Source organism: Lissotriton vulgaris, chromosome 2_1 (genome assembly GCF_964263255.1).
Source record: "Lissotriton vulgaris chromosome 2_1, aLisVul1.2, whole genome shotgun sequence".
Lineage (NCBI taxonomy): Eukaryota > Metazoa > Chordata > Amphibia > Caudata > Salamandridae > Lissotriton > Lissotriton vulgaris.
Window position 1 is genome coordinate 354,622,459 of NC_141687.1, and position 12,545 is coordinate 354,635,003.

The 12,545-nt window shown below is 44.5% G+C and overlaps 1 protein-coding gene across 1 annotated transcript in view; it reads right to left on the reverse strand.

The window, feature by feature from the left end:
• Positions 1–959: 959 nt before the first annotated feature.
• The window catches only part of ERAL1 (Era like 12S mitochondrial rRNA chaperone 1), a 50,981-nt gene continuing 39,395 nt past the window's right edge, over positions 960–12,545 (reverse strand). The window contains exons 8-11 of the mRNA XM_086955140.1: positions 10,853–11,308; positions 6,662–6,811; positions 3,305–3,385; positions 960–2,252 (exon numbers count right to left, since the gene is read on the reverse strand). Of these exons, the coding sequence (XP_086811266.1) occupies positions 2,130–2,252; positions 3,305–3,385; positions 6,662–6,811; positions 10,853–11,308 (810 nt within the window). The 3' untranslated portion in view covers positions 960–2,129. The remainder of the gene's footprint in view (positions 2,253–3,304; positions 3,386–6,661; positions 6,812–10,852; positions 11,309–12,545) is intronic.

Consider the following 12,545-nt stretch of genomic DNA (forward strand, 5'->3'; position numbering starts at 1 on the left):
AATCCCCCTCAAGTTTTGTTACGCCACTGTGTTAAAGTACTTTCTGCAAGGCTTCTTAGGCTTTGATATTGGATTATTCATTCTTCCCTCGTGCTCCAGTGACTCCCCCCTCCACCTATTTCCCTTTCTCTTCTGTTTCTGCTTTTATATTAAAAATATTTCCTTTCCTGGAGATTGAGTCACTCTTGAACCAGTTTCCATGATGGTGACGGTTTCTATGTTTGTTACCACCTCATTCAATAATGCACAAAGTTCTAGCCCATGCGCAGGCCATGGTAGTAGGCATGTCCTTCCTTCAGACTGGCCTAGACGTAGCTTTTTGCTGCTTTCTCCTAAGCAGGTCACCGCACACAAACCTCCCTCGGCTATCGGGAGACCCTCCTCCAGTCTTTCACAACCTAGTGGAGCACATATTCCTCCTATGCCACCGCCTACTTCAACTTACCCTGCCCCATAATGCCTAATTATCTGTAGGTCATGACGCTGGTGGAATGGCAGCTATTGGCGGTCTCTTGTCTGACCCTATAATTAGAGGACAGCTCCCAAGGGAACTGGATCTGAAGGAAAGAATCACGAGGCGCCTCTGTAAAAAATAGCATATGGAACAGGTACTCTAGGCTGGTAAACACAGGCTGAACAACCTTCAAAAGAGGTATTGACCCTTTATCGCAAAACAACATGAATAACTTGCTTCCATTCAGGAAGATAAATCTGTCCCCATCCTTTCATGATGCTTTGTAATTTGGGGTTATCAAGTTGCATTAAACAAAAAGTGGAAGCACAGGGATGTCATCAATTTCATCAGTGAGAGTATTAGTGCACTACCCAAGCCACAAGTCTGATTTTTGAAGAATCTGTACCATATTGTTACTCAGATGTGCAGGCTACGCACATGTGGACAATACAGAGGTAAAACTTGCATCACTCATAAAAATAAAAAGGAAACAGTCAGACAGGTCAGGAAATCACACTTTATAGTTGTACATATTTCGGCCGAGCTCACCATCCGCCTTCTCAAAGTTCCTACTGCAAACTGAGTGCATGGAGTAGGCAATCAAGCAAGATGCAACAACCACCTATCCTCTCAGATCCACCACTTTCCTTTAACCTTGAGGTCCACTCGAGTGGTTGCAAAGTCTGTGTGCGTCTAAAACTGCACCTCTGACACTTGAAGCCTACAACCGGATAACGCACACCCTATTTCCAGAGAGTTTGACACCCTCCGGACCTTAAGGATTCAAGGGTCAGGATAATAAGGTCACTAAACATAAATTCTCATCAACCATGAGCGCCAAGATCAAGCTTCACCACCAGAAATGGTGCGCACTACTCGTCCAGCACCACGTGCAGATCACTGGAATGCTATTGTATAAGTTCTAATGCCCTATGTCTCACCCAGAGGCCCTTTATCACTTCATCGTGGATCTACAGTAAAGCCTGGGATTAAAAATGTCTGTTTCTCACTGGTAAGCATGTGTAGAAACGTGTTGACACCGTACCACCATTCTCTCACTAGAACATTCTAGCACTGATTCTTGCTAGCAATTTGAAGTCTAGGGTACAGCTCTTTCTTGGGAAAAAGTTCCAGCTGTCAATGACCAATGTGTTTTTTGCTGAAACATGTACTGGAATAAAAAGAAATCTATATTAATTTCATCCACCTTCTGGATTACTGAACACTCCCAATTAAGAAGTCCCTGCCTCCCCACCCAAATCAACTTGAAGCGTCTGTAGCTTCTTTCGCCGTGTGCACATCAGAAGAACTAGGACCATCTCAACAGAATGCTTTGATGTAGCCATCACACTCTGTTCTCCAAGACCATCATCCAAGGTCAATGTGCTGCACTGAGTCAAATAAAGATTGATTTGGGGACACTGGAAAAATTCCTAGAAGTCTGTCCAAGCAGTAAACCAAATTATAACACTGTCATCCACGAGAATTACGTCCCCCAGTCTTACAAGGACTAGTTTTGATCCTGCCCAGTGATGGAGGTCATCCAGATCAGTGACTGTGCCTGCAGAATGAGCTGCAGTGTCTGTTGCCTCTCCAGGTAGCAGAGCCAGGGTCTTGTCCAGTGAGTACTGGGACTGCAGTCTAGGTGTTCTCTCCAGGCAGCAGAGCTATGGTTTCACTTCTTCACCTTCACCACCAGTTTGAGACGAATATCACACAGGAAGATGTTCATAAGCTCATCACCAGCTTCCTGTGCTATCTTGCTGATTAGCTGACCTCCTTGACCAATCAGCATCTTCTGTTGACAACATAAAACAAAGATACTTACATACTAGCATAAACTACATTAAGCAACAAAATGGTTGCATGCTGCAATACTGGAAGGGCCTATAAAGCCATACTACTGAAGAGCAGAGTTTGCTGCCTGTCAATACACTGCCAAGAAGCGGAAGTACTGTGAAACGTTCAGTGAACAGAATGGAACCCACATGGCTCTTTAACTAAGGTGAGCTCTGCTTGAATGAGTGAGTAGCACATAATACAGACATACAAGGGAGAGATCTGCTCTGCGGAATGAGAAAAATCGATGCAGAAGGTAGAAATCTGCTTGGTGTGAGCAATGGTGTGAAACGTGCAGTTGCAATATTAGGGCAGCTGGCATCTCAGTCAGTGAGTGTAGTATTGGAAAAAGCGCAGGTTTAGTGATAGGAAAGCTCATCTTGATAGCCTGTTGTGTATGTGACAATGAGGCGCTAACACCATTAGGAGCTCACTAATACTGCGGCTTTAGACCTTAGGCTGTGGCCCTAGAAAGAAGGAGCTGTGTGTTGTTGAGCGTGGTTCCAATAAGGAGTTAATACTGGAAAGAGCAAGGCATAGTATTGATAGATTTAGTACCAACGATGAGGTAGTGACAGAGATAATGAAGTTTTGTGTCACGGAGTACGAGACTTACTACGATACATTCATAGAAAGAGTTCAGCACAGTGTTGGTGAATATAGCATTCATGTAGCTGTCACACTAGAGAGCACTCAACAGGGTTCTACTGAGAATGGGGTCCAATAGCTTTGGTGCACTGGGAAGAGCTCTGTTTAGTGTAGGTAAGTTTAGAAACCAAGATACTGTATCACTGGATAGTTCGGCTTGTTTGTGATGTATGGGTGGGCTCATGTACCAGTGTTAAGAGCTCGCCTTTGTATCGGAGTGCGAGACCACAAATTCTGAGGTCCCATTTACAAAATGATGATGTGATGCCATTTCTGTGAGAATAAAGATTTCACTACTTGTTTTTTGTTGACCCATTAAGCTGTCATGTCTGAATTAAAAGACCTGTCAACAGGTACACTCACCGCATGGCTATCTTTTTGTACCAAAAGCTTCTGCAAGATAACCAACTCCCCTCCTGCACCTTCTTCCCAGAGTTCAATAGACTACAAGAAAATGAAAGAAAAACGGTGGCTATGTAAAGTTAGAAAGTTCCATTTCACAGCACCTTTAAAAACAGTCACAGGCCAACTCTGCCTCTCCAGTTCATCAGACCTTTTGACATGCTTCCTCTGGATAAACATCAATATATTTTTAAACTTGTCCAAAGGGGTTTAGGCCACACCCTGGGCATTTCTGAGTACACATATGCTTGCTCTGTGAAAAGCATGAACAGGCTTGCCTCATCGCTTTAAATATTTCTCAACTTATTTGGACATCTGCACTCACCTTACTTGCTCTCACAGTTTTTTTTCCTACGGTGCATGTATTCAGTGATGGCCATTATGGCTCGTGGGTGGTGTGGCGGGGGCAGGTTGTCGCGGGGATGGGGTGCTTCAGTGAGCACAATTAAAAAAAATAAAAAAACTTACCTGGCACCGGTCCTGCGTCTCTGCTCCTGCTCTCCTCTGAATAGGAAGCGCAGCCAAGCCCCTCTGACCTATCACAACGCTGCAATGTAGTGTTGATTGGTTTGAGCGGCGCTCAGCCAGGAGCTGGAGGGGTGGACATGTTCTCTATGCAGGCTGTAATGCAGCCTGCATGGAGAAGGGTAAAGTGCGCATGACTGGTTTGGGCATCCTGGGAGGAGCGAACCGTTCGTCATTGCGCAATTAGGAGTGGGCAAGACACTCCTCCTCTGCTCTGCTCCCAGAGCACAGCAGCCCCGCCCGCAAAGCAGCAAGAAGAATAAAATGATAATAACGCACATTTATTAACATTTTATGTTTTGTGCTTTGCACTGCTCAAAAGCAGAGGGTCGATTCTCCTTCGCCCTAGTGGAGGAGCCACCACTGCATATATTACTTTTTATGTCTGTTTTTCCTTCTCCAAATCTTCCTCACCTTGTAAAGAAAGACCATACCATGTTCCGATTATTTTTTTCCTACCCACTGACACTATGATCATACTTGCTTTATATACACTTTTGCACCTGATATCATTGCTCATATATGTAGGAGTGCAAATCCCAGGACAGCTTTATATAACTGCAAATGAAAACATCTACTCTCTAGGTAATTTTAACTTTACTTATACAAGCGTTATCTGTTCTCTCTGGGCAGTTGCAAGATTCCTAGTACAGGCCTCGTTTGCGCTTTCGAGGTGTTTCTGAAATCACCTGTACATGCCCTGCCTGCGATCTCTGGGTTTTCAAAATTCTCAATACAATCACTGGAACCACTGTTTCTCAACCTGCCTGTAAAGGACCTCCCAAATCTTTTGTAACTTTCCCATCTTTGGTGCGCTACTTACCTGAGCATTCCAAACTCACATGTACTGGCCCTGCTTATTCTCTAATGCATTTCTAAGCTCACTAGCACGGTCTTTGGCTGCTCTCTCTGTACTTTTGAGTTCACATGCATAGCATTTAGCTGTTCACTTTGGATATTTCTGAACTAGCTTGCTCATGCTATGCCCAACCTCTGTTTTTTTAAGCTAACCTGTAATGGCCATTTTCACCCTGTAGCCCTGTTAATGCTTACTAGTTCTGTCTTTGCTTACTCGCATTGTTTAAAGCAGGCTCACACAAAATGGTTGTCTCTGCTCTCAGCTATATGTTTCTGAGCTCATCTGTATAGAAACACCTTCGGCCCTTAATTCTTGAGATCATCAGTTCAGGTCTTACCTGCTCGCACTTGTCCTTTCTTGCATCACAGGCCTTCCCCAATCTCCCTCTGAGTTTGCAAGCTCACTTACAATAATACTAACAATACATCATTTTTGTAAGGTATTGCTCCATTTCAAATACCACAAATTTATTACACAATTAAAACTTTACTTCCTATTGTCTGCTTCTATAATATTAATTAAAAGATACATTTACATTGGCGACTGGGGAGACCTTCCGTTATCTGCAAGTCTGTCATGCACTCCAGGCGACCATTCCTAGGGGAGAGGTACTTCCAGAGTCTTCGCCATTGGAAGACAGATTGTTAGACGAGCATATGAGCTGAGAGGAAATCTACCTTACCTATAAAAATTAATAAACAACTCCCCATACACGCTCTTCCACTTGTGCCACTGCTGGGAAGTGGCCTAGGCGATATGGCAGATGAAGACTGGCCAGAGGCTATGGCCTCCCCAGGGAAGTAGCAATCAAAGCAATGTATTGATTGGTGCAGTTAAAATACTCCATATATCCCATTTGTCCTGCACCACCATGGTAAAGATGGGCAGAGCAATTGAATCAATTTGATATACTTTTTCTATGACATCTGGGAATGCCCAGTGGTTCAAAACTACTAGAAGTCTGTGATAACGTGTATGAGCCGAGTATGTGGGAGCACTTTTACACCTTCAGCAAAGTGATGTCTTCTCAACATCTGGGATGCCACAGATATGAATCGTATGGCACAAACCTGGGTGACCCTGGGCATGATAATGGCCAAACGAAATATAGCCCATCAATGGGGGGCAGAAACTGTGCAACGCCTCAGAGACTGGAAGAGAGACATGGAATGGTGCACAATTACAGAAAGGGTGGTGTATGAAAGTAGAGGCTGCCCAAAAAGGTGGGAAAAGATTTGGGGCAAACTGAATGTTTATAGAGGTAGTCCATGTGCCGCCCACATGGGGCTATCCTCCAGGTTTGGAAATGTTGTTAATACAACGTCTGACTTCCACCAGATTAGGAGTATATTGTAGTACAAGCAGAGGACCAGTCCACAATGGAAGAGTACGGTTTACACTTATTGTATCTATACATGCCTATTGTGGTATGCAACTTTGCGTTCCTTTCTCAAGTGCCCAATAAAAAGAGGTTTAAACAAAAAATACATTTAGATTTATCGCCTATTGACTGTACGATATTTTCTGAGTTTAAATCACATGGGGAGAGCAAGAGCATATGCACCTGAGCTATTATTATGTTTAAGTAACATTCAATTTTGCTGGTAACTATTGACGCCATGCCGTGCACCTGAAAAAAAAAATAGTGGTGCAGATATTTTTATGTTGCTTCTTATGCAAATATTATACCACATCTTTCAAACTTTTACTCAACTGAACGAGCTCACTTGTTTTGTGCTTACAGGTATTTGGGCCTTTCCAAGCTTGCTTACAGTTTAAAGGAGATCTGCCTTAAGGTATGATCTTCTATGCATCATTATCTAAAAGCATGGTTGTCAGAGAGCTAACTTTATGAAGATTAGTTTCAGATTAAATGGAGTTTACTAGTTTTGGTCAGTCATGTGTAAGTCAGAACTTGGTCACTTTGGGCTTACCTGGTTGACATTGTACGGAACTTCCTGGGGCAGATATTCCAATAACTTTGAGCGGACAACATTATTGCAAATCTCTTGGGGACACTGGGTGGTCACAACGCCGCTGTGAAACTCCCATGGACTAGGCTTGGCTAGTGATATTAGGTACCTCTGGAAGACAATGAGAAAAGCCAATGTGAAATTAATCAACCATATCTACGTTATTGTCATTTTCTACCCTTCCAAGGTCACCTCATGCACTTGCATACTCAAGTAACAGGCATTGGCAAAGTCAACAGGTCTAGCCTATGCAAGACCAATGCCAATGTGTTTTAACCATGTTGTGCATCGGCAAGGCTAACAGTTAGTGCCATAGAGAAGAGTGGTATGGAGTGTTGTAGAGTGGAATGGCAAAGAGTAGTGTCAATGAGTAAAGTGGCATTTATTGTAGTCATGTAGAGTGAAGTACAGTGGAGTGGCGTAGAGTAGAGTGGACTGTCGTAAAGTTGTAGATTGCAGTTGCATAGAGTGCAGCCACCCAGAATTCAGTGCCATACAATGCAGCGTTGTAGATCAGAGTGTTGCATAATAGAATGCAGTGGTGAAGAGTGGAATGGTGAAGAGTGGAGTAGTGTGGCATATAGTGGCAAAGTGCATTGATGCAAAGTAGAGTGGCACAGAGTGCAGTGTTGTCGAATGGTGTAGATTATAGTGTAGTGGCACAGAGGGCAGTGGCAAAGTGGAGTGCTGTAGAGTGGAGTGATGCAGAGTAGAGTGGCATACAGTGCAGTGGGGTACAGTGCACTGCCATAGAATGCAGTAGTGCAGAGTTGAGTGGGGTAGAGCTCAGTGGCGTAGAGAGCAGTGTGTCAGAGTAGAGTGTCAGAATAGTGGCCTAGAGTGCAGTGATACAACGTAGAGTGGCATAGAGTGATGTAGAGTACACTGGTGCAGAGTACAGTATAGTGCAGTGGAGTGCAGTGGCAGAGTGCAATAGCATGGAGTGCTACAGAATGCAGAGGGGTGATGCAGAGTGCAGTGGCATAGAGTGCAGTAGCGTGGAGTGAAGCAGAGTGCAGTGGCATAGACTTGAGTGATGCAGAGTACAGTGGCTAAGAGTGCAGTGGCATAGAGTGCATTGGGGTAGAATGCAGTAGTGCGGAGTACAGTGGGGTAGAGTTCAGGTACATAGAGTGAAGTATTGCAGAGTGGAGTGGCGTAGAGTGCATGGGCCTAGAATGTTGCAGAGAATAGTGGCGTGGAGTGCAGCAGCACAGAATTCAGCGGCGTGCAATTCAAAGTCGAATAATTAAGTGGCGTAGAGTAGAGTGGTGCATAGTAGAGTGCAGTGGCGTTCAATACAGTGGCAAATAGTGCAGAGTAGAGTGTTGTAGGGTGGCATTGAGTGCAGTGGCGAATAGTGGTGCAGAGTAGAGTGGCACAGCGTGCAGTGTTGTAGAGTATAGTGGCGTACAGTGCAATGGAATAAAGTGGAGTGCTGTAAAATAATAATAATAATAATAGGGGCATTTGTAAAGCGCTGAGTTACGCACACCGGCGTGTCCCCGCGCTGTAGAGTGCAGTAGAGTAGAGTGGCACAGAGTGTAGTGGCGTGCAGTGTTGCAGAGTAGAGTGTTGTAGAATGCAGTGGCGTACAGTGCCTAGGCATAGAGAGCATTGGGACAGAGTAGAGTGGCATAGAGTAGAGTGGCATAGAGTATATTAGTGCAGTGCATAGAGTGCCAATGCGTAGAGTTGACTGCTTCAGAGTAGAGAAGTGGCGATGAGTGGTGCAGGGTAGAGTGGCGTAGAGTTCAGTAGCAGAGAGTGCAGTGTTGCAGAGAAGAGTGTCATAGAGAGCAGTGGCATAGCGTGCACTAGCAAAGAGTGCAGTGGCGTAGAGAGCAGTGGAGCAGAGTGCACCGGCGTAGAGTGCAGCGGTTTAGATTAGAGTAGCGCAGAGTGCAGTGGAGTAGAGTAGATTATTTGAGAGCAGAGTGAAGTGGCATAGAGTGGTGCAGGGTAGACTGTAGTGGTGTAGAATAATGGCATAAAGTGGTCTAGCGCAATGGCATAAAGTGGTTAGGGTGTAGTGGCATATTGCAGTGGTGCACAGTAGATTAGAGTGGCGACATTGGATTGGCATAGAGTGCATGGGTGTGGAGTGTTGCAGAGTAGAGTGCACTGGGGTAGAGTGGTGCAGTAGAGTGCACTGGAATAGAGTGGTAGAGAGTAGAGTGGAGTGGCATAGAGTGGAGCGGCGCAGAGTGGAGCGGCGCAGAGTGGAGCGGCGCAGAGTGGAGCGGCGCAGAGTGGAGCGGCGCAGAGTGGAGCGGCGCAGAGTGGAGCGGCGCAGAGTGGCGCAGAGTGGAGTGGCGCAGAGTGGAGTTTGGAGTGGCGTAGAGAGATTTGGCATGGAGTAAACTGGTGCAATGTAGAGAGGCATAGAGTGAGGTGGAGCAGAGTACAGTGGCGAAGTGGCATGGTGTAAGGTATAGGAGAGTGCAGTGACGTGAAGTGGAGCAGAGTAGAATGGAGAGGCATAGAGTGGAGAATGCATGGTGTGGTAGCACACTGCCATTACAGACAACACATTTTCAATTGAAATGACCATTACATTTGCACAGATATACAGTTTTATTTATAAAACTAGAGAGTGCACAAACAATGTGTGGACATGGCATCATCTAGTGTATTGATTTGCTTTGATCATGTTAAAGAATCTGTTTCCAACACACTACAGAATTAACAAACAAATGTGCTTCATTTGTGCTTTTCTAATTCTGGCATATTCTAAAAATTCTTGCACAGTTAGTTTACATGTGTGCTAGGAAAAAGCCTTTTCTCTACTCCTAGTATCCAGCAAGATTGTCACCTAAATCCTCTTACTTTGAAATCAGAGAAAGTAAACACCAAGCTCCCTCAAAAGAAAGAACCTGACATTTGAGCTCTGTCTTTGAATACACAGCAAATGAGAAAAGACTAGAACAAGATTTACATGCTGGTTTACAGAAAGGAGCACTCGTAGAAGTATACAAGGAGAGGTAGTGTAAAAAGGCGTTGCTCCTTGGGAACGACTTATTGAACCTGGCAAGCCTAAAACAAATAAAGCCAGAAAACAAACATAGCCAATGGTGTGCAACGAGTGGAATGTATCCCCAGTGAAGATTTTTGAAGGTTCCCAAAATGTCTTGAGCAAACCAGACAGCTGGGCTGTCAGGTAGGTTTCAACCTAAAAATGCCAATTTAATCATTATGTAATTGTAATTGAGTTTATATAGCGCATAAATCACCCGAAGGTCTCAGAGTGCTTGCAGATGCATGAAGGAGTTACCGGAAATCCGATAGCTAGAAGAGCCACGTTTTTAGGACTCTGCGGAATCTCATGTGGTTGGGTTCGGTTCCGATGTTTAGGGGAAGGGCATTCCAGGCATCCGGGGCTAGCTTAGAGAAGGATCTGTCACCATTCCTGACAGTGCGAACTTTGGGAATGGTTATCAGAAACTTGTTGGCGGACCGAAGAGTTCTGACCGGACAGTAGTTGACAAGCTTCTTCTCTAAGTATTTGGGGCCTTGTCCATTGATGGTTTTATGGACTAGGCAGCAAATTTTGAAGTTTATGCGCTTCCTAACAGGAAGCCAGTGAAGGGTTCTAAGATTAGGCATAGATGGGGAGCGGGGGGGGGGTAGATCAAGGACCATCCTGGCTACCGTATTCTGTAGAACCTAGAGTTTGGCCAGGAGGCTCTCATTGATGGAGGCCAGTAGAGAGTTGCCATAATCCATCCGGCTGATGATAAGGCATTGGATAGGGGCATGCGCAAGGAGAGGGGAATCCATTTAAAATTTTTCCTGAGGTTGCGCATCAGCCGGAAACTTGTGTGCACTATTTTGTTGACATGGCTGGCCATGGACAGCTTGTCGTCAATTGTCACCCCAAGGTTTCGGACCGCAGACTTGGAAGGGGGACAGGGCCCTAGTAATGGTCAGCTTCACACAACAAGCTGAAGGGTGGAAGCCCTGTAGAGCAACCATTAATAGAGAATTATAGACATGTGAGGTTGGAATGATCAGTTGTAGTGGTGGTGGGGTGCAGAGGGTGTTAGTGAGGAGAGGAGGCAAGGGACGCAAAGCACTGAATGGTTGAGAACCTTCAGGTTGTATTCAGCTGCATGAAACAGCCTGTAATCAAAGAATCTCTCATATATTTACCTTCAGAGTCTCTACCTCCTCACCGCTCACTGCAGACAGCATGAAGACTTCCTGAAAATGAGGCCAGCCTTTCTGAGTCTTTAGATCCATTACCATCTGATTCTCCTCTGCAGCTGAAGTAACACAATCTGTATCAAAATCCTCCAAGTTATCCAACTTTCTTCTGTGTCCATCTTTTCCAGAGTCCATGCTGTGATCGGAATCTGCATGGATATCACAGCTTGTTTCTGTGTGCCTACCTCCTAGATATTCCTCAAGCTGCAATTTGTCGTTTTTTTCTGCCTCACCAAGATCCACCTCCCTAGTTGCTGCTGGTGATTGCAAAGTTTCCTTCTGTGAGGAACCGGAGAAGGGCTTGATCAAAGATTTCACTCGCAGCTTCTTTCCATCCACAAATCCCTCTGTCAGCCCCTCCACCAAGTCCAAAAGAACTCCTTTCTTCTTCACGAGGTCCACCTAGAGAAATAAGAAGTAATAAAACATGATGATGAGAAGAATCTGGAAGAAAACCAACTCTAGGAACGCAAGAAAAAGGACTTTTGATTTGTGGGCATTCTGCTCAGATTAGGAATGTGATACTTCATGATTGATACCCATGGGGAAGGACGAGGTCACATATGGTCACAACACCACATGGGAGGGTCATTTTAGGCGCCACTAAGGTTAATCTTTGATAATCAATGATATTTTTAACGTAGGTCTTTCTTACAAATCTGGAAAACCATGATTGTGGCACCAAATACACACATAGGTTGAAGGTCAGGATCTATAAAGGGTCTCATCTAACTCGACAATCTGCTAACAGTGTAAGCGTGTTAGAGAGGGAAAAGAAAATAAGAAGAGTTAGGCTTACAGAGAAGGTAGAAAAGGTCACCAAAGTAATATCTACATTCTTCACTAGTCTATTAATATCTAAAAAAAAAAAAGAAAAATTCCAACCTTGTGCTTTGAGTGGGCCAACATGTGTGTTTGGGAGGGTTTTTCCACTCATCACCAGAGCTGAAGATACAATTATAAGGAAACGGGCATGAACTGTATCATGGAAATAATTAGAAGAATCCTATTAATGTATATGTGTTCTAGAAGCCCTACCGCCATTGCTTGTTAGAGAAAAAATATTAATAGCAGCTTGTGGCATTGAAAGGAAGAGCCTGGAAGCAATGTGGACAAGTCACCATGCTCTTAACACCATGGCTACTAAGGGTTTTCCCTCCCGGTGCTGGGATCTCAGATTTACCATTGTTCATGACGAGCTCAGCTCGTCATGAGTGTATGGAGGTGTACATCATGACGAGCTGAGCTCGTCATGAGCGTCCAAGGGGTTAAAGAAGAACAATGCAGAGAAAGGAACAATATGTTTGAGACTCCAGATTCCTTTCTGTCATTGGACCTTTAAGCCAACTAAGAATGGTTTTTAATAGCTAATTTGTGAAACTGAAAAGGTTGTGCACACCGATATACTGGTGACTGCATGCACAATGTTTTGAGGCACAATTACACCCAGGTAAAGAGACTGGGGTAAGAGATGTAAATGTAATATTCTTGTGATATTTTGATGCAAATAGCCTCTTAACATATTTATACTGCACTAGGCAGCATAAGAACATGACATGCCGGCCCGTGCGTTATGCATTACTCTCTCACACACAGCCTTGTCAGATTCCTCCACATCTAATGGTCCCAGTTCCTTTCA